Raw genomic sequence first — 17,498 nt, 5'->3', positions numbered from 1 at the left:
TTTTTTGAGACGGAGTCTTGCTCTGTTGACCGGGCTGGAGTGCAGTGGCCGAATCTCTGTTCACTGCAAGCTCCGCCTCCCGGGTTCAAGCCATTCTCCTGCCTCAGCCTCCCGAGTAGCTGGGACTACAGGCGCCCGCCACCTCGCCTGGCTAGTTTTTTGTATTTTTTAGTAGAGACGGGGTTTCACCGTGTTAGCCAGGATGGTCTCGATCTCCTGACCTCGTGATCCGCCCGTCTCGGCCTCCCAAAGTGCTGGGATTACAGGCTTGAGCCACCGTGCCCGGCCAACAAATGAACATTTAATGCATTGCAATAATCTACTTTTTTTTTTTTTTTCTTGTGAGACGGTCTCACTCAAGTGATCCTCCTGTCTCAGCCTCCTAATCTGCTAGGATAACAGTGGGATTACAGGTGTGAGTCACCACACCCAGCCTGGAATAATTGACTTTTGAAGGAGGAAAAATGAGAAATGGATATGGAAATAGATAATTAAAAAAAAAAAAATAAGCGGCCGGGCGCGGTGGCTCAAGCCTGTAATCCCAGCACTTTGGGAGGCCGAGGCGGGTGGATCACGAGGTCAGGAGATCGAGACTATCCTGGCTAACATGGTGAAACCCCGTCTCTACTAAAAATACAAAAAACTAGCCGGGCGTGGTGGCGGGCGCCTGTAGTCTCAGCTACTTGGGAGGCTGAGGCGGGAGAATGGCGTGAACCCGGGAGGCGGAGCTTGCAGTGAGCCGAGATCACGCCACTGCACTCCAGCCTGGGAGACTCCGTCTCAAAAAAAAAAAAAATAAGCATTTGGGTGTGGTGACTCAAGCCTGTAGTCTCAGCTACCTGGGAGGCTGAGGTGAGAGGGCTGCTTGAGCCCAGGAAGTGTAGGCTGCAGTGATCCATGACTGTGCCTCTCACTCGAGCCTGAGCAACAGAGACTTCAACTCAAAACCAATAAAATTGCTGGGCGTGGTAGCTCACGCCAGTAATCCCAGCACTTTGGGAGCCCGAGGCAAGTGGATCACCTGAGGTCGGGAGTTGGAAACAAGCCTGACCAACATGGTGAAATCCCCCATCTCTACTAAAAATACAAAATTAGCCAGGCCTAGTGGCGCATGCCTATAATCTCAGCTATTCCGGAGGCTGAGGCAGGAGAATGGCTTGAACCCAGGAGGCGGAGGTTGCAGTGAGCCAAGGGTCGCTTGATTGCACTCCAGCCTGGGTAACAAGAGCGAAACTCCGTCTCAAAACAAACAAAAACAAAAATAAAAATGAGAAATAGATCAATGAAGACAGTGTGATAAGAACTGTGTCATTTGTTCAGTCTTCTGTGCTGGAACTCAGGGATCAAGGTCCCCAGAAGCCGGAAATGAAGTGAACCTGTGGAGCAGGAGCTGGGTGGGGAAGCTTTCTCTGAAGGAAGAAGAGGAGTCCTTTGGCATTCCGGATTTTTTTTTTTTTTTTTTTTTTTTTTTTTTTCTTGAGACGGAGTCTCACTCTGTCGCCAGGCTGGAGTGCAGGGGCACGATCTCGGCTCACTGCAACCTCCACCTCCCGGGTTCAAGCCATTCTCCTGCCTCAGCCTCCCGAGTAGCTGGGATTACAGGTGTGCATAACCACGCCTGGCTAATTTTTGTATCTTTAGCAGAGATGGGGTTTCTCCATGTTGGCCGGGCTGGTTTCAAACTCCTGACGTCAGGTGATCCGCCTTCCTCCGCCTCCCAAAGTGCTGGGATTACAGGTGTGAGCCACCGCGCCCAGCCGGCATTCCATATTTTGCAGGGGATTAGTGCAGCAAAGGGATCAAGAAGGGGTGTAACGGCACAGCGTGTTCTGGGTACAATAAGGACTTAGGCATTGCCCAGAACAGGAGGCGAAGGAGATAGAAGGAGAGGCAGGAGAGATAGGTTAAGCCAGAGATCGGAGAAGAGAGACAGGAGTTCACTCTGAAAAGGGATTTGAACTTGACAGTTGGGGCAATAGAGACAGTGACTTCTTGCATGAGAGATGAGATTGGACCTTTGAAAATTGTTCTCTGCCCTCGTCATAAAGGAAAGAAGAGCAGGAAGACCAGTGAGGGTGATGGTGATCTGGACTGAAGTGGCAGCCGCCACAGGGAATATCGGATGAACATGAGAGAATTTTGGAGGTCAAAGCACCAACGTTGGAAACTAACTGGATAAACGGGGAGAGCGGCGCAGGAGAGGAGGAATCGCGCATGACTTCTACCATAGAGGTGACTGGGCGGGTAATTCACTGAAATAAGGAAGTTAGGAGGAGGAACAGGTTTGGACATGCTGATCACTAGAGCTGCCACATCCAGGCGGTAACGAACACCTGGATTTGCAGCTCCAGAGAAGGGCCTGGGTTACATGTCCCTGAAGCCTTAGGGTGACGGAAAGGCAAGAGAGAGTGGGTTGAGATTCCAAGTGCAATCCACTACGGCTCCTCGCTCGCCCTCCAGGTGGCACCACAGCCCTGCGCTTCCGAAGCCGGTTTTCTGAGCCAGACACTCCACGCTCTGGGTATCTCGGTTATCTCTCCCCACGCGCCGACCCTAGGTCGCGCACTTCCTGCCTGGCAGAATTTGGCCGAGGATCCAAACCCGGAGCAGCCTCCAGAGAGCGTGTCGTCCACGCGGCCAGCATATGCTCAGAGACCTCAGAGGCTCAGAGACCTTAGGGCTGGTGGTGTGGTCGGTGTGACCATTTGTCCCTCGGACCGGCTCCAGGAACCAACCTGGGGAATGTGTGTAGGGGAAGGACGGGATAGGCAGCGCCCGGGGCAGGGAGGCACTGAAAGACAGGACCAAGCAGCCCGGCCACCAGACCCGCTCTGGGAACGGAATTTTCTGGCCCCCAGGGCCACACTCGCATGGGAAGCATGTCGCGGACATCTCCCTGTCTCTCCGCCCCCGCCTGGGACAGGCTGGGACGCCCGGGACCTGACATTTGGAGGCTCCCAATGTGGGAGCTAAAAATAGCCGCCCCGGGTTACTTTGGGGCATTGCTCCTCTCTCAACCCGCAAGCCGGCTCGCTAGCCGTCTCAGGCCGCTGGAGTTTCCCCGGGGCAAGTACACCTGGCCTGTCCTCTCCTCTCCGACCCCACAGTCCAGACCCGCAGAGTTTAAGAAGCTTCTGCAGCCCGGCATCCTAGCTGGTGGGCGGAGTCCTAACACGTGGGTGGGCGGGGCCTTTTGTTCCGGGGACTCTTCTCAAAACTTCTCAGTCGGATGTTGGCGGGAACCCGAGAGGCGTGACTCTCCAGCCACGCGGAGGGGCGTGGCCTTACTGGCCGGCCCCACCAACTCCAGCCAAACTTTAAACCCCAGGCGGAGGGGGCGTGGCCTTCTGGGGTGTGCGGGCTCCTGGCCAATGGGTGCTGTGAAGGGCGTGGCCCGCGGGGGCAGAAGCGAGGTGGAGGGGGCTCCTCGCGTCTTTTTTCCCAGCCCGGCTCGGTCAGATCCGCGGGAGCCCCACTGCTCTCTGACACCTTGGCTTGTGGCTGTGGGTCCCATTGGGCCCGCCCGCGCTCGTCACTCCGGGACCCCCACGGCCCCCGCAGCTTCTGCGCGCCAGGCCGGGGCCAGAGACTCCCGGATCTGTTCTTTCATCTTCGCCGCCGCTACGCGTCCAGCTCTTCTAAGACGAGATGCCGTCGGGCTTCCAACAGATAGGCTCTGAAGTAGGATTCATCATGAGGGGCGGGGCGGGGGGCAGGGGTAGCGCTTTTCTTGGGCTGGGGGTCGCGGTTGGGGTCAGCTGGGGGTGGTTCATGCGCAGGCGCAGGGGGTGAAGGTGGGGGGCTGGCTATTTATACCCGGCCTGGACAACCCGTGACTGTGAGATTCCAATCCTACCAAGAGGCAGAGTGGGTCTGGAGGGCCTTTCGGGGCACAGGCAGCAAGTGGATTCTGCGAGCCAGGGTTCACCCCCTTGCCTAATAGGCGGCGCGGCGCTCCGGAATTGGGGACACTCTGCCCTCGTTCCGACTCGGGAAAGCAGATCCAGGCGGGTCTTGCCCTCCGGGAGCTGTCCGTCCGTCTCCGCTCGCGGGCAGTGTTTCGAGGACCGGAGGCTCTCCGTGGGCCCCCACCCCCACTCCTGGCCGCCCTCCAAGACGCTGAACTTTCCCTTGGCCCCACGGTTGGTGGAGGGGCAGAGGGGACTGTCAGCCCCCCCTCCCCCAGCTCAGGTTTCCGCTTGGAGACAGTCTGTGCCGCCAGCGAGCGGCCACCACTGCCACCGCCCCTCACACCACCTTCCTGCCCTCCTCCCCTGGGCATGGCTCTCCCAGGCAGAACTCCTGGATGGCCCTCCCTGCACGTAGTTTACAGGGGGAGGGCAGGCTGCGACACAGATAGAGAAGGCCACCCCTAGATGACCGGGATGTCCTTTCTGGAGCAGCACTTCTTGGTCCTGTTGGGGTCCTCCTGGAGCTGGCTGACAGAACCCCCAGAGGGGAGGGAAGAGGACAGTGGCTGATGATAATAATGCAAATAATGCACTTGTCAATTTATGAAACCAGCACTGTCACGGATACTGTTAACATGTGATGTTGATTTTCACAACACTCTCACAGATAGGTAGGCAAGGCAGGAAACATCACCCACATCTCACAGAGGACACTCAGGTTCCGGGCAGGGAAGTGACTTGGCCAAGGTCACACAAATCTGAGCTCTTAAGGCCAAGCCTGTCCCAAGGTCACAGAAGAATTTTGAGACAAATTCTGAAACATTTCTCTGCCTTATGGACTCAAACATCCAGTTTCTCCTTTATGCCCAGGTTGAAGTTGAGCTCCTGTTTACATTGAGATCTTTGTGCAATTCCTAATATGGCCCAGTTTCCCTCACCCAACATGTTGGATGGAGCCCAGTATCTTCAGGCTCCAGCTGGGCCCGGGCCGCTAGCGAAGGAAAAAAAATCATTGTTCCATGTGACATGCTGTGTCTTTGTGTCTGCCTGTCCAGGATGGGGAACCCCCGCAGCAGCGAGTGACTGGGACCCTGGTCCTTGCTGTGTTCTCTGCTGTGCTTGGCTCCCTGCAGTTTGGCTACAACATTGGAGTCATCAATGCCCCTCAGAAGGTGAGGGCCTGCTGCTGGCAGGGTGGGGGTACCCAAATGAGGAGGACAGGTGTCTCAGGGGTGGTGGAAAGGTGAGGGTCTGCAGTAAATCTGTCCTCTGCTGTCTCCCAGGTGATTGAACAGAGCTACAATGAGACGTGGCTGGGGAGGCAGGGGCCTGAGGGACCCAGCTCCATCCCGCCAGGCACGCTCACCACCCTTTGGGCCCTCTCTGTGGCCATCTTTTCCGTGGGCGGCATGATTTCCTCCTTCCTCATTGGTATCATCTCTCAGTGGCTTGGAAGGTTCGGAGCTGGAGGGCAGGGGTGGGGGAAACAGGAAGGGAGCCACCGCTGGGTGCCCTCACCCTCACAGCCTCACTCTGTCTGCCTGCCAGGAAAAGGGCCATGCTGGTCAACAATGTCCTGGCGGTGCTGGGGGGCAGCCTCATGGGCCTGGCCAATGCTGCTGCCTCCTATGAAATGCTCATCCTTGGACGGTTCCTCATTGGTGCCTACTCAGGTACTCACGGGCACCACAGCCCTGCCTAGCACCCTGCTGTCTTTCACCACACCTGGGCTTTCAGATGGGAGTGGACACCTGCCCTCAGCCCTCTCTTCTTCCCTCGCCTAGGGCTGACATCAGGACTGGTGCCCATGTACGTAGGGGAGATTGCTCCCACTCACCTGCGGGGTGCCCTGGGGACGCTCAACCAACTGGCCATCGTCACTGGCATTCTGATCGCCCAGGTAACCGGGACGGGCCTCATGGGCGCCTGGGCAGTGGTTGGGGTGGAGCTGTGGAGAATACGGTGTGCTTCTGAGGTAAGGCGGGAGGGCTGAGTGACCTGCCTTCTTTCCCAACCTTCTCCCACAGGTGCTGGGGTTGGAGTCCCTGCTGGGCACTGCCAGCCTGTGGCCACTGCTCTTGGGCCTCACAGTGCTACCTGCCCTCCTGCAGCTGGTCCTGCTCCCCTTCTGTCCCGAGAGCCCCCGCTACCTCTATATCATCCGGAATCTCGAGGGACCTGCCAGAAAGAGTAAGCTCTCCTGCTGCAGCCTGACCCAGGCCCATGCCTCCACTTTGTCTTGCTAGCACCTGGCTTCCTCTCAGGTCCCTTCAGGCCTGACCCTCCCTCCTCCAGGTCTGAAGCGCCTGACGGGCTGGGCTGATGTTTCTGGAGTGCTGGCTGAGCTGAAGGATGAGAAGCGGAAGCTGGAGCGTGAGCGGCCATTGTCCCTGCTCCAGCTCCTGGGCAGTCATACCCACCGGCAGCCCCTGATCATTGCGGTCGTGCTGCAGCTGAGCCAGCAGCTCTCTGGCATCAATGCTGTATGTGTGGAGCAGCCTCCAGGCAGGGCACAGCCCAGGGAGGGGAGACAGGAGTTGGGAGCAAACCCCCTCCACCAACACTCAGCCTGTCGTGGCTGGAGTAGAGGAAGGGACATCCCTGCCATCACTTCTTCTTCTCCCCCACCTCTAGGTTTTCTATTATTCGACCAGCATCTTCGAGACAGCAGGGGTAGGCCAGCCTGCCTATGCCACCATAGGAGCGGGTGTGGTCAACACAATCTTCACCTTGGTCTCGGTAACTGCTCACCTCTGGAATGGCCCGAGTCACTGGCTTCACATCCCTGGGTGTCCCGGAGGTCCTGCTCTTGGTTGCCCTCACCCACGCAGCCCCTCCTACGTCCCGTGCCTGAAAGGCTCCGGTCAAGCTCTGACTCTCCCCACAGGTGTTGTTGGTGGAGCGGGCAGGGCGCCGGACGCTCCATCTTCTGGGCCTGGCGGGCATGTGTGGCTGTGCCATCCTGATGACTGTGGCTCTGCTCCTGCTGGTAAGGCCTGGAGGCTAGGAGGGGCTAGCAGCCCAGCCCACGGGAATGGTCCTGAGAGTCTCTGTGACCAGCCAGGTCCCCTTCTTAACACACACACTTTCAATCCTGGCACCAGCTCTGGACCAGGACTGTGGGTGACTGGCTCCAGAATCTGCTGGGACTGTGGTCTGCTCCTGAGGGATTTAGGCTGCACTGGGAGGCAGCTGTGGCACAACTCTGGCAGCCAGGAGGGAGAGCCCCTGTCAAGCCTCAGGAACCATCATTCCTAAAGACCCAGCTTTAGAGCCCAGGGAGAGCTGATAGTCATAAGAACTGAGAGGCCGTAACATTTCCTCTGCCTTGAACACACTTGGGATAGCCAGCAGAACGCCAGTGCTCAGAAAGGCTCAAGGGCCTGCTCTAACCCGGGACGGCAGCCCCCCCAAGCTGCTGGGGAGGGGGATAGATTTCACTTCTCTGGGTTGAGGGCAAGGGAGGATCCAGAAAGGCCTCAACTGGATTCTCCACCCTCCCTCTCTGGCTCCTAGGAGCGAGTTCCAGCCATGAGCTACGTCTCCATTGTGGCCATCTTTGGCTTTGTGGCATTTTTTGAGATTGGTCCTGGCCCCATTCCTTGGTTCATCGTGGCCGAGCTCTTCAGCCAGGGACCCCGCCCGGCAGCCATGGCTGTGGCTAGCTTCTCCAACTGGACGAGCAACTTCATCATTGGCATGGGTTTCCAGTATGTTGCGGTAGGTCCTCCCACCCCAGCCTCCCACACTGTAGGCCAGAGGTGGGCATCACACAGCTAGCCTACCTGCTTCCCAGTCAGGGACTCCTCTAGCCACGGACCATGGGTCTTTGGGTCACTTTGGTGGACCACCTGCTACACAGAATAAAGCAAGGAAGGGAGCTGACCCAGACTGGATAGCAACTGAGATGTCCGAAACGCACCAGTGACATAACTTACCTTAGTCCAAGAATAAAATGATATGCTTTGCATGAATGCTACAAACAGCTGGGACTCTCCTCTGAGTGCAGTAACTGAGGATGGTGAAGGGGGCGAAAACTAAAAGAGTGTTTGGGGTTCAGAGAATCCTCTTTTCCGTGTAAATTCTTATTCCTGATCATTTTCCTTGTCCCTGGAGGAGGCAGCTGCTGTCTGTCGTCTCCCCAGCTCCCTATGAAGGCCTTTAGCTCCTGGTTGCCTGAAACCACCCCTTCCCTCCCCACCTCACTCTGTCAACACCTCTTTCTCCACCTGTCCCAGGAGGCTATGGGGCCCTACGTCTTCCTTCTATTTGCGGTCCTCCTGCTGGGCTTCTTCATCTTCACCTTCTTAAGAGTACCTGAAACTCGAGGCCGGACGTTTGACCAGATCTCAGCTGCCTTCCACCGGACACCCTCTCTTTTAGAGCAGGAGGTGAAACCCAGCACAGAACTTGAGTACTTAGGGCCAGATGAGAACGACTGAGGGGCCAGGCAGGGCGGGGAGAGCCAGCTCTCTCCACCCACCCCAGAGGCCCCTTCCTTTCCTCTGCAGCACTTCAACCCTCTCTTCCCTATTACTTCCCGGTGGAAAAGCAGCCCTGCAGCCTGGGAGAATTGGGAAGCTGGGGGAAGGGTGGTCTGAGCACCCCCTCATTCCCCTCGTGTGACTCTTTTGGATTACTTATGTGTTGTGGTTAGGCCGTGGCCATCAGGGTGGGCCACTCTCCCCTCCCTCTTCTTTCCCCCTTCCCCTTTCCTCCCCACCCCCGCAGGCTCAGCTCCAGAATCCCTTCTTCCCTGCTAGAGAAGGGGGATTGGAGGGAGGACAGGTCTAGACTTTCTCAGTGGGACAAACCAGAGCAGAGAGCAGGACGGGGGACAAGAAATCCAGTTTCCCACCACCTTGGACTCCTCCCATAACCTGGGACTTTCACTGACTTCTTCCCACACAGACTGTGGGCGAAGGGGGTTCTCTCTTGACCCCTCCGGGGAAAAGGAGTCGCCTCCCTCACTGCAGGCTCAGCCTTCCAGGGCGAGAGGGAACAGGAGGGTGTGTGCCCATGTGTGGCAGGACGGAAGGACAGCGGGCTCCCGCCTCTAGGCTTGGGGCTCTGCCCCGATTGTTCCCCAAGGCTGCCAAGAAGGAGCCCTAGCTAGCTTTCCTCCTCTCCCTTCCTGGAAGGGTGCTGCACCAACAGGCTTTTGACCAACTAAGGCAAAGAGGGGATTTGAAAAGCTGCCTGGAAACACTGGGCTGGGAGGAGCCTTTGGATATTTTTATATACGTTTGAAAAGGGGGTTGAGAGAAGAAACCAAAGGTCGGTTGTACTAAATGTATATATATAGATACTTCTATAAAGTGACTGCTGAAGACAAGCATCCTGTCGTGGAGGCACTTGAGGACGGGCTGAGACAGGGACCATAACTCTTCACCCCTCTTCCTCCCTCTATCCTGCCTCAGCTCAAGGCCTCAGAATCTTCTGGATGCCATTGCTCATGCCCCTACTCACATTTCTACTCATTGCTTTATTAATAGTAAATGCTCAATAAATTGTAGCTGCCAGTGCCGGGCACTGCTCTTGGCATCTGCAGAATACTCACTCTGCGAGGAGGTGTCAGCCCATGTCACAGGGGCAGTGAATCCCCCTGATGAGGGCACTCTTCACTAGGGGCACAGCTGGAGACACGGGAGCAAGGATGCCAGGCCCTGCCCACGGCCCCACATCCCCTCCTCCCCACCTTCAACAGTGAGTTACTAGCGATTCTCCAAAACAGAAGAGACAGAGACCAAGACCACAGGAAAGCCTGTTTTTGTTTTTACTGGAGGCTCAGGTGGCAAATGACAGGTCATAAAATGGCTTCAGAGGTAGGGGGCCGGGGGAAAACAAAAATAAACTTGGGGGGTGAGGCGGGAAGAAAAATAACCAGGAGGCGGTAAGAGCTGGCTGGTCCCTTCTCAGCCTGAGTTACAGGAGGGAGTTGGTATCTCTGAACAGTAAGGATGGCTCCCTTCCTTCAACCCTTGATAAAGGGAGGGAAGAAAAAAGAAAAAGAAAAAGGCTGTTGCTTTGGCCCTCCTGAGTCTCAAGGAAAAGGTGAAAAGCTGGTGTTTTGATGCCATGAATTATGGGAAAGGGGGAGCAGGGTACTGGGTAGGGTACAGGTCAGTTGGAAAAACTGGCAGATACCTGAGAGAGAAAAGGAAATGGACAGATTGTGAACAACAGCGACTTATTGCCACCCAGTCCTCCGCCTTCCTGGCCACCTGCCCAACTGCACCAGCCACTCACCAGATGGCAGCTCTGGGTGTCCTTTGAGTTGGAATCACTCCAGGATGGTGGTGCTGGGGTCCCCACTGTTGACAGGGGCTGAGGTCTAAAGAACAGCGGTGGCCAATTGAGACTTGTTCTTTTTTTTTTTTTTTTTTTGAGACAGAGTCTCACTCCAGGTTGGATGGAGTGCAGTGGCGTGAGCTTGGCTCACTGCAACCTCCCCCTCCCGGTTCAAGCGATTCTCCTGCCTCAGCCTCCCAAGTAGCTGGGATTACAGGCACGCGCTACCATGCCGGGCTAATTTTTGTATCTTTAGTAGAGTCGGGGTTTCTCCATGTTGGTCAGGCTGGTTTCGAACTTCCGACCTCCAGTGATCGCCTGTCTCTGCCTCCCAAAGTGCTGGGATTACAGGCGTCAGCTATTGCGCCGGGCTGAGACTTGTTCTTCAGAGCCCCGAACTTCAACCCTCTTTCACTTTTTCCCTTCCCATTAATACCCTCAATCACACCCCTCAGTTCACATCCACAAGCTGGTGCGATGGCTCCAGGAAGCACTGGGGGCGGGTGGAGGGGTGGGGGCATGACATGGGCTTGATTGCCTCTGCTGGGGCTTCCTGGTAGGAGGGGACACCTGCCAGGGGTGGACCCAGCAGGCTGCATGGAAGAGGGTGGTGGGAGGGCCAGGGCAGGCGAGGGAAGGAACCAAGGGATGGAGTAGGAAAGAAAAAGAAAAAAGGAGGGGGTGGGGTGGAGCTGGTCTCAGCCTTTTCTTTCATCCCACATCTGAAGTCCTCACCTCAGGGGCTGCGGGCTGCCGGGGGCCAGGGGCCTGCTGCCGTCTCCGCTGGAAGTAGGGGCGGTTTCGTGGGCGCTGGGGCTCAGGCCGGGAACCATCAGTGGGACCTTGGCTGGGCTTGGTCTCACCGTCCCCACCTTCTGTGGTAGGCTGCTGGGGTGGCCTGGGGCGGAAAGGCCTAGGGAAAGGAGCAGGGCTCTGAGGGGACCAGGGAACACCCTGGACAGACCACTGCCTCCCCAGGGCTCACCCAGCTGCCCCACCCCACCTCCAGGAGCCAGGCTTCCAGCCCATGAGCACCGCCTCCCCGCAAGGCACCTCTCACCAGAAGCCCAGGCTCTGCCTAGAGCTTCGCCCTTCCATCCTCCTGTCCCTTTCCCCAAGGAGCCAACACTGGAAGGGGAAGACCAAGCCCTAGCAGGGGAGTCTTACCTTCGGTACCTGGGCCGGAATCTGGGCGGGGGGACCCGCTCATCTCCCTGCTGTTGGTGCCCCTCCAATGGGGCTGTCTCTTTGGGTTCTACCCCGTCAGTGCTCTGGGAACATGCAAAGGCCCCGGTGAGCTGTGGGGACAGCAGCTGCTCCGGAGTCAGGTTATCCATAGCTCTGCCCAACCCTCAGTTCCTCCTCCTTTGGGGACCCATGGTCTCTATCCTAATTCCCACTCTTCTCCTGAACTTGGGGAAGTGGCTCCCATATTCCAGCTTCCCCTCACCTCTATAGGCTGCTGCTGGTTGGGGGGCCGGGGGCCTCGCACAAACCGCCGTCGGTAGAAGAAGGGTGGGGGGCGCCGTCGTCTGGGCCGCTGCCCAGAGTCTTCAGCCCGCTCCCCTTCGCTGCCAGGTCCTGTCCCCCCGGAGGGGATCTCTGCCACCATGGGTGGTGGGACAACTGAGGGAGGCCGGGGGATGAATCGGCGGAACCTACGTCGGTTGGGGGCATAACGGCTGCCCTTCACGGGCACCCCCCCGGGCCCAGTTACATTAGCAGCTTCTGCGCCCTGGGAAGGTGGTGAGGGAATAGTCAGAATCCGCTCCAACAGCCAACGTGCATTTCCCAACTTGCTTCCCCTTCTTCCAGGGGAAGACCCCTCTCCAGCTTTCCTTTAGCTCCTCTAACTTCTTTCTACCCACCCTGGAGTGGCAGTGGAGTGCATCTGCACCCATCTGGGAAGGAGCAACGTGTCCTTTTGAAATAATTGCTACTGCACCCTCCTGAGTATATGACTGGGTGGAGAAAGGCCTGGCAGCCAGCATCCACCTTTTTACTACAGAGGCGGACTTGGAAAGTCTAGAACAGGGCCCCACGTGGAGAACGGACGTCGAAGTGCTTGGTGAACTACAGAGAAGAAACCCAGACATTGCCAACAGGTAACAGGGACATATTTAGGACATCCCTTAGCCTGAGCGTTAAGGAGGAGGACATCAGGGTGAGAGAACACAGTCCCATTCCTGCAGAATGGGTCAGAGCTGGCCCCAGGAGAGTCTTAGCCTGCGATGACCTCCAGGCCACCCTCCCATACGCCTAGTCAACTCTATACCCCATAGCAGTCCCCAAACCTTCTCTCCTTCCACGACATCAAATTCCACAGTCTCCCCATCTCCAACGCTGCGCAGAAACTTCCTGGGGTTGTTTCTTTTAATAGCTGTCTGATTGGGGAAAAGGCCATGTGAAAAGTGAGACAGCAAGATAGGAGTCTCTGCCACCCCTGCTGGGGCCACCACCCAATTTCATTCAACATTTGACTTGGGGTCTAGAGCTGGAAGGTGGAGCAAGGAGGTGGTCAAAGTTTAGCAGGGGAAAAGTCCTGAACTCAGGGCCTCAGCAATGACTGTGCAGTTACCACCATCCCCAGGACACACTCTTCCCCCTCCCCCGCCCCCGCTTTACCCCTCGGGATTTCAAAAGGGAGGCAAGAAATATGAACTCCAAAGCAAAAGGCAGGGACAGTCTTCAGTTGCAAAGTGGGTAAAATGCACTGTGCTTCTTACCTCAGTCCCAATGAGAGCTCTTTCCACCAAGCAGTGGTTCTCAAGCTGTAGCGTGCATCAGAATCACCTGGAGAGCTCGTTAAACCGATTGCGGAGCCCCAGCCCCAGCTCTGATTCACCAGGTCTGGGCTGGGGCCTGAGAATTTGGATGTCAGGTGATGCTGCTGCCGCTGGTGCAGAGGCCACGCTTTGAGAACCACTGCACCCAAGTACCTTCTCCCTCTGAAAATTGCCTCAGTGCTTCCTGGAGTGTTAACAGGTCCCAGGAGGTAGTAAGCGTGCCATGCCCAGGGGCGACATGCTCAATTCTGACAGGCGTTTAGTAACCCAACACAAGTGCGGCTAATGGTGGTTGACACAGGCACCCGAGGCAGATGGGGGGGAGCTATTCCCTGGCAGACGGGCCGTTGTGAAGAAGAGCCGGAGAAACATGGTGGAGCGCACTGCTAAGGATTACGGCAAAGGCCTTCAAAGAGGGCCGGTTCTTCCCCTCAGAAAGCCAACCTAGCTCTTACCTGGTGAACAAAGACATCTTCCTTGGTGTCATTCCTGCAGAACAGGATGGGTCGTTAAGGAGGGGACTTTAACAAAGCCCTCAGCTCCTCACTGAGGCCCCCCTAGCTGCCCAGTCTAAGCTCAGTAGGCCCGTCCTCTCCAGCATTCCACAGTTAGGGGTAGACAGGGCCCAGGGAGTAGGAGGGAGAGCCAGCAGGACCTCCAGAAGCTGGTGTAGAGAGAGGTATACTTAAAACCTCAGTGCCAAACCTGGACTTCACAAGGAAAGGGCAGGCTGGGGAGGCAAAGGCACCTTGAGGGACCTGAGATGGTTCTGCCCTTGCCTGGGCTCCACCTTCCACCCCAGGCTAGCCTTACAACCTGCCAGCGCTGGGTGCGACTGTCCCTGGCCAACACCCCTCCCCCAACCCCCATCAGGCTTGGAAAATTCCAGTCTTCTTCCTTCTATAGTCAAGGAGGCAGAAAGTGCAGAGGGGGCCAGAGGTGCAGAACAAGTTTGAGAAGGGAACAACGTGTCAGGAACTTGCTCCAAACAGCCACCAAACTTTATTCTCATCCTCAGCCTGGACGTGAATCCCAGGGTCAGGCCCACTCTCAACAAGCGTGGGTGCAAGGGTGAGAGACAAGAAAACATTCACCCATTCTCTATCACAAGAACCCCAGTGGGTGGGGGGAGGGGAGAAAGGAAAAGTTTTCCTGGAGGTGCTCTGCCCCCCACCCAGTCTGCCATTTCCAGAATCAGACAGAGACCATTCCCCAGAACAAACGTTTTAGCTTTAAAGCACATGGATCTGCACAAAGGTCAGCATGCTAAGAGTGAACTAGGGCCTCCCAGGAGGGCCAGGCCGGGCAGGATGCCTGGGCTGGGGAAGGGCCCACTGGGGGAGACCCGGCTCTGCTCAGAATCCACCGCCACAGCCTCTCCCAGTGCTGAGGGGTGGGGCTGCCTACTGAAGGAAAGCAGCAGCCTCTGGCTCCTTCCTCCTGCCCCCCACTGTCAGCCTCAGTCCCAACAGGTGGGGGGCTCGAATGAGCCAGAGCTCTTTAAGGGAGTTGAGTTGTGAGTGCTGCCATAACAGCAAATCAGTGAGGATTCCCGCCGGGGGCCCTGAGGCACAGAGAACCCTATAATACATTCTGCCCCAAAGGCATGTCAGAGTAAAAGTAATGAAGCAATTCCAGAAGGTGAGATGAGAAGCTGGCAGGGTCAGAGCCAGGTTTGCCAAGTTCCTGAATCATTAATCCTCCGCTGCCCTTGAAGATGTGGAGGAGCCTTCCTCTTGTCACTAAGCACACATTTGTGCTGCGGTTAAAGGCTTTCAACCAGCATCAGCTGGACATTGCAACCACGTGCCTCCGCAGGGGTCGAGATGAGGTTGGGCGGGTGTCCAGTCCCACAGGCCAGTTCGGAAGACACCCATTCCACCCCCGCCCTGGGTTCCTTGGATACCTGTTGATGAATCCGTAACCATTCCGGACGTTGAACCATTTGACAGTGCCCAGGACTCGGATTGCTGCCAGGCAGAGATGCAGTGGGGACAGTGAGACGGGGGGAAGAGATGGAGTTGAACTCAGTTTTGAGACACTCCAAAAAAAAAAAAAAATCTAGCCTACTGCCTTATAACCTATTAAGCTTGCCTTCAAGCCAATCAGGTTTCACTAGTAGCTTCAAGGTATTCTTACCCTATTCCATCAAATGAAATCACCCACACAGGGGATTCAGGCTTTCAAAAAGCCTTCCAACTCTAAGGCATGTTCCTCACATCCTACAAATCCAGACCCTTCACCTAGAACTGGGTACTCACCTGGTCTGCAAAGTGCCGCCCCCAGGTCATAACTGAGGGTTTTTCTAGCCCTCCCAATGCAAGGGTCCCCAGTGCACCTGCTTGCCGGGCTCAGAGGTTTGCCTAGTTCTAACCTAGTCAACTAGGCACTGTGTCCCGCCCGGGGGCGTGGCCGGACCCTGGGGCTTTATTCTCCACCCCAAGACCTTAGCTGAACCTGCCGGCCCCGCCCTCCCGCCCAGGAAGGCACGGCAGGATTTCCCACCAGGGGAATCCACTTTGTTTGGTGCGCAGCTCCCAGCCCAGTTAGCGCTCTGGGCCTCCGGGCCAGGCCGCCTTTGGTTTTCCGGATCCTGCCGGGCTCCACACTGCCCCTCCCCCAGCCCGCCGACCCCTCAGAGCCTCCCTGTGCGCGCCCCCCCCTCACCCAGCACCGGCTTGTCCGCCTGACTCCGGGCCGGGGGGGCGGGGGTTCCCGAGGCCGCCGTCGCCGGGTTGCCAGGGGTGCGGGGGCCCGGCGCCAAGGGGGTCCCAGCAGCGGGGCCCGAGGCGGCTCCGCCCCCGCCGCCCGCCCCGCCGCCTGCTTTCTGCGGCTCCCCTGCGGGCACCGGTACCACCACCGCTACCACCCCTGCCGCCGTCGCGGGCACCGTCGCCGCGGGGACCGCTGTAGCCACCGCTGCCGCCTCCACCTCGCTCATCCCGCCGGGTCCAGTACCGGCCCCCGCCGCCACCGCCTCCTCCGCCGCCGCCGCCGCCACCGCCCCGGCCCCTCCCCCCGGCTCGCGAACCCGCCGCCCTGCTCGGTCCTCGCGCCCCGAGCCTCGCCCGCACGCCGGCAGCGGGCACAGAGCCGAGGCCAATCGCAGCCCGCTGCCGCCGCTCGCGCAGACCCCGCCTCCCGACCACGGGCCAATCCCAGCCCAGCAGCCCCCAGCCCGCACGCCGACCCCGCCTCCCGGACTTCGCACCGCGGCCCCGGCCCCCGCCGGCTGCCCAGTAAGTACACCTGGGCCCCGCCCCCTGGCCGCCACGTGACCACCCCCGGCCCGACCCATTGGCCGGCGGCCCCTTTCCCCTCCCCCCTCCGCCCCTTTCCACCGGCCGCGGGAAATCAAACGGGCCGGTCGCGCCCCAACTGCCACCTGGCCTCTGCGCGAAGGGCGGGGCCGTGGCCGCGGCGCCAAGGTTGCCCGTGACAACCTGAGCGAGGGGCGGGAGTCTGCAGCCTCGGTTCTGGCAGTGAGTAGCACTGCTCGCCTCCACCCTCGAGACCGACCTTGCCCGTATGCTGCCAGGTGCAGACGCCTTCCGGCCACCGCTGCCCTTGGCACCCTCTCCCCACAAGACGGCCCTGCACACCCTGGGGCTGCGGGGTCCGCCGCCGGATAGGCTGGAAAGCGCAGCAGAATGGATTTCCCGGCTCACACTTGCTCCCATAAGCCAGGACCCCCCACTCTTTTCTTTCTTTCTTTCTTTCTTTTTTTTTTTTTGAGACAGGGTCTCGCTCTGTCGCCCAGACTAGAGTGCAGTGGCGCGATCTCAGCTCTCTACAACCTCCGTCTCCCGGATTCAAGCGATTCTCCTGCCTTGAGCCACCTCAAAGTGGCTCCTGGCCTGCCTCTACCTATGTCTGTATTGGAAACAAAGTTTACAAGTAGTACAATGTGCAACTCTTCGCTGAGTTGGGTGTGTTTGTTTGTTTGTTTTGACACAAAGTCTCCCTCTGTCGCCCAGGCTGGAGCGCAGTGCGTGATCTGGGCTCACTGCAGCCTCCACCTCCCGGATTCAAGCAATTCTCCCTCCTCAGCCTCCTGAGTACCTGGAATGACAGGCGTGCGCCACCACAGCCCGGCTAATTTTTGTATTTTTAGTAGAGATGGGGTTTCACCATATTGGTCAAGCTGGTCTCGAATTCCTGACCGGTGACCCACCCGCCTCAGCCTCCCAAAGTGTTGGGATGACAGGCGTGAGTCACTGTGCCCAGACTTCCTGAGTTTTGATCAATGTGTCCACCTATGTGGCCCATGCCGACTGCTGCAGCTCTGATGTCTACCGCCCTAGACTGGCTTTGGGGTCTCTCACATCTGCCTGCCGGGGGCTGTGGTCTCCGGTCAGGCGTCAAGCTCCAGCGGACTCGAGGCCTTTTGCACATGCAGTTTCCTCTGCCGAGAACACGCCTTCGTGTCCCAGGGTGGCTCTCTTCAAGTAGCAGCTTACATACGACTCTTCGCGATCGCACCATTCCTTCTTTTTCTGATGGCATTTTT

At 57.8% G+C, this 17,498-nt stretch overlaps 3 protein-coding genes across 12 annotated transcripts in view; 1 reads left to right on the top strand and 2 right to left on the bottom strand.

Annotated features, from left to right (window-relative positions):
* Nucleotides 1-17,498, bottom strand: part of GABARAP (GABA type A receptor-associated protein) — an 83,519-nt gene that overhangs the window by 39,588 nt on the left and 26,433 nt on the right. The window contains exon 1 of one of the 9 annotated variants that reach the window (XM_050765579.1): nt 3,060-3,063. The exons of the other annotated variants lie outside the window; for them this stretch is intronic. The gene's annotated coding sequence lies outside the window, so the exon portion shown is untranslated. Of the gene's footprint in view, nt 1-3,059; nt 3,064-17,498 lie in introns of those variants that run through there. 9 annotated transcript variants of the gene reach the window in all.
* SLC2A4 (solute carrier family 2 member 4) lies at nt 3,386-9,461 on the top strand. The gene is made up of 11 exons (XM_050765337.1): nt 3,386-3,681; nt 4,967-5,083; nt 5,195-5,367; nt 5,460-5,584; nt 5,696-5,811; nt 5,939-6,101; nt 6,207-6,394; nt 6,546-6,650; nt 6,799-6,900; nt 7,428-7,631; nt 8,150-9,461. The coding sequence occupies exons 1-11, from the start codon at nt 3,649-3,651 to the stop codon at nt 8,351-8,353; spliced, it is 1,530 nt and encodes a 509-aa protein (XP_050621294.1). The 5' UTR covers nt 3,386-3,648; the 3' UTR covers nt 8,354-9,461.
* On the bottom strand, nt 9,674-15,978 carry YBX2 (Y-box binding protein 2). 2 transcript variants are annotated; one of them, XM_050765371.1, is made up of 9 exons: nt 15,656-15,978; nt 14,895-14,958; nt 13,444-13,477; nt 12,497-12,586; nt 11,653-11,937; nt 11,370-11,473; nt 10,938-11,115; nt 10,161-10,245; nt 9,674-10,058 (listed from the first exon to the last, which is right to left on the bottom strand). In XM_050765371.1, the coding sequence occupies exons 1-8, from the start codon at nt 15,927-15,929 to the stop codon at nt 10,195-10,197; spliced, it is 1,080 nt and encodes a 359-aa protein (XP_050621328.1). In that variant the 5' UTR covers nt 15,930-15,978; the 3' UTR covers nt 9,674-10,058; nt 10,161-10,194. The 2 variants fall into 2 exon arrangements, with proteins under 2 accessions (XP_050621328.1, XP_050621329.1); XM_050765372.1 differs by having other exon boundaries at nt 9,674-9,891; nt 15,656-15,960.

This window comes from Macaca thibetana, chromosome 16 (genome assembly GCF_024542745.1).
Source record: "Macaca thibetana thibetana isolate TM-01 chromosome 16, ASM2454274v1, whole genome shotgun sequence".
Taxonomy (NCBI): Eukaryota; Metazoa; Chordata; class Mammalia; order Primates; family Cercopithecidae; genus Macaca; species Macaca thibetana.
The sequence above is the reverse complement of the archived record's forward strand: the minus strand, read 5'-3'. Positions and strand labels throughout refer to the sequence as shown.

Coding starts and splice junctions, on each gene's coding strand:
- SLC2A4 (XM_050765337.1), top strand. CDS start 3,649: ATGCCGTCGGGCTTCCAACAGATAGGCTCTGAA. Junction 6,651..6,798: donor CAATCTTCACCTTGGTCTCG/GTAACTGCTCAC, acceptor CTCTCCCCACAG/GTGTTGTTGGTGGAGCGGGC. Junction 7,632..8,149: donor TGGGTTTCCAGTATGTTGCG/GTAGGTCCTCCC, acceptor CACCTGTCCCAG/GAGGCTATGGGGCCCTACGT.
- YBX2 (XM_050765371.1), bottom strand. CDS start 15,929: ATGAGCGAGGTGGAGGCGGCAGCGGTGGCTACAGCGGTCCCCGCGGCG. Junction 13,478..14,894: donor GGTTACGGATTCATCAACAG/GTATCCAAGGAA, acceptor CCTGTTCTGCAG/GAATGACACCAAGGAAGATG. Junction 12,587..13,443: donor AAGATGTCTTTGTTCACCAG/GTAAGAGCTAGG, acceptor TTCCCCAATCAG/ACAGCTATTAAAAGAAACAA.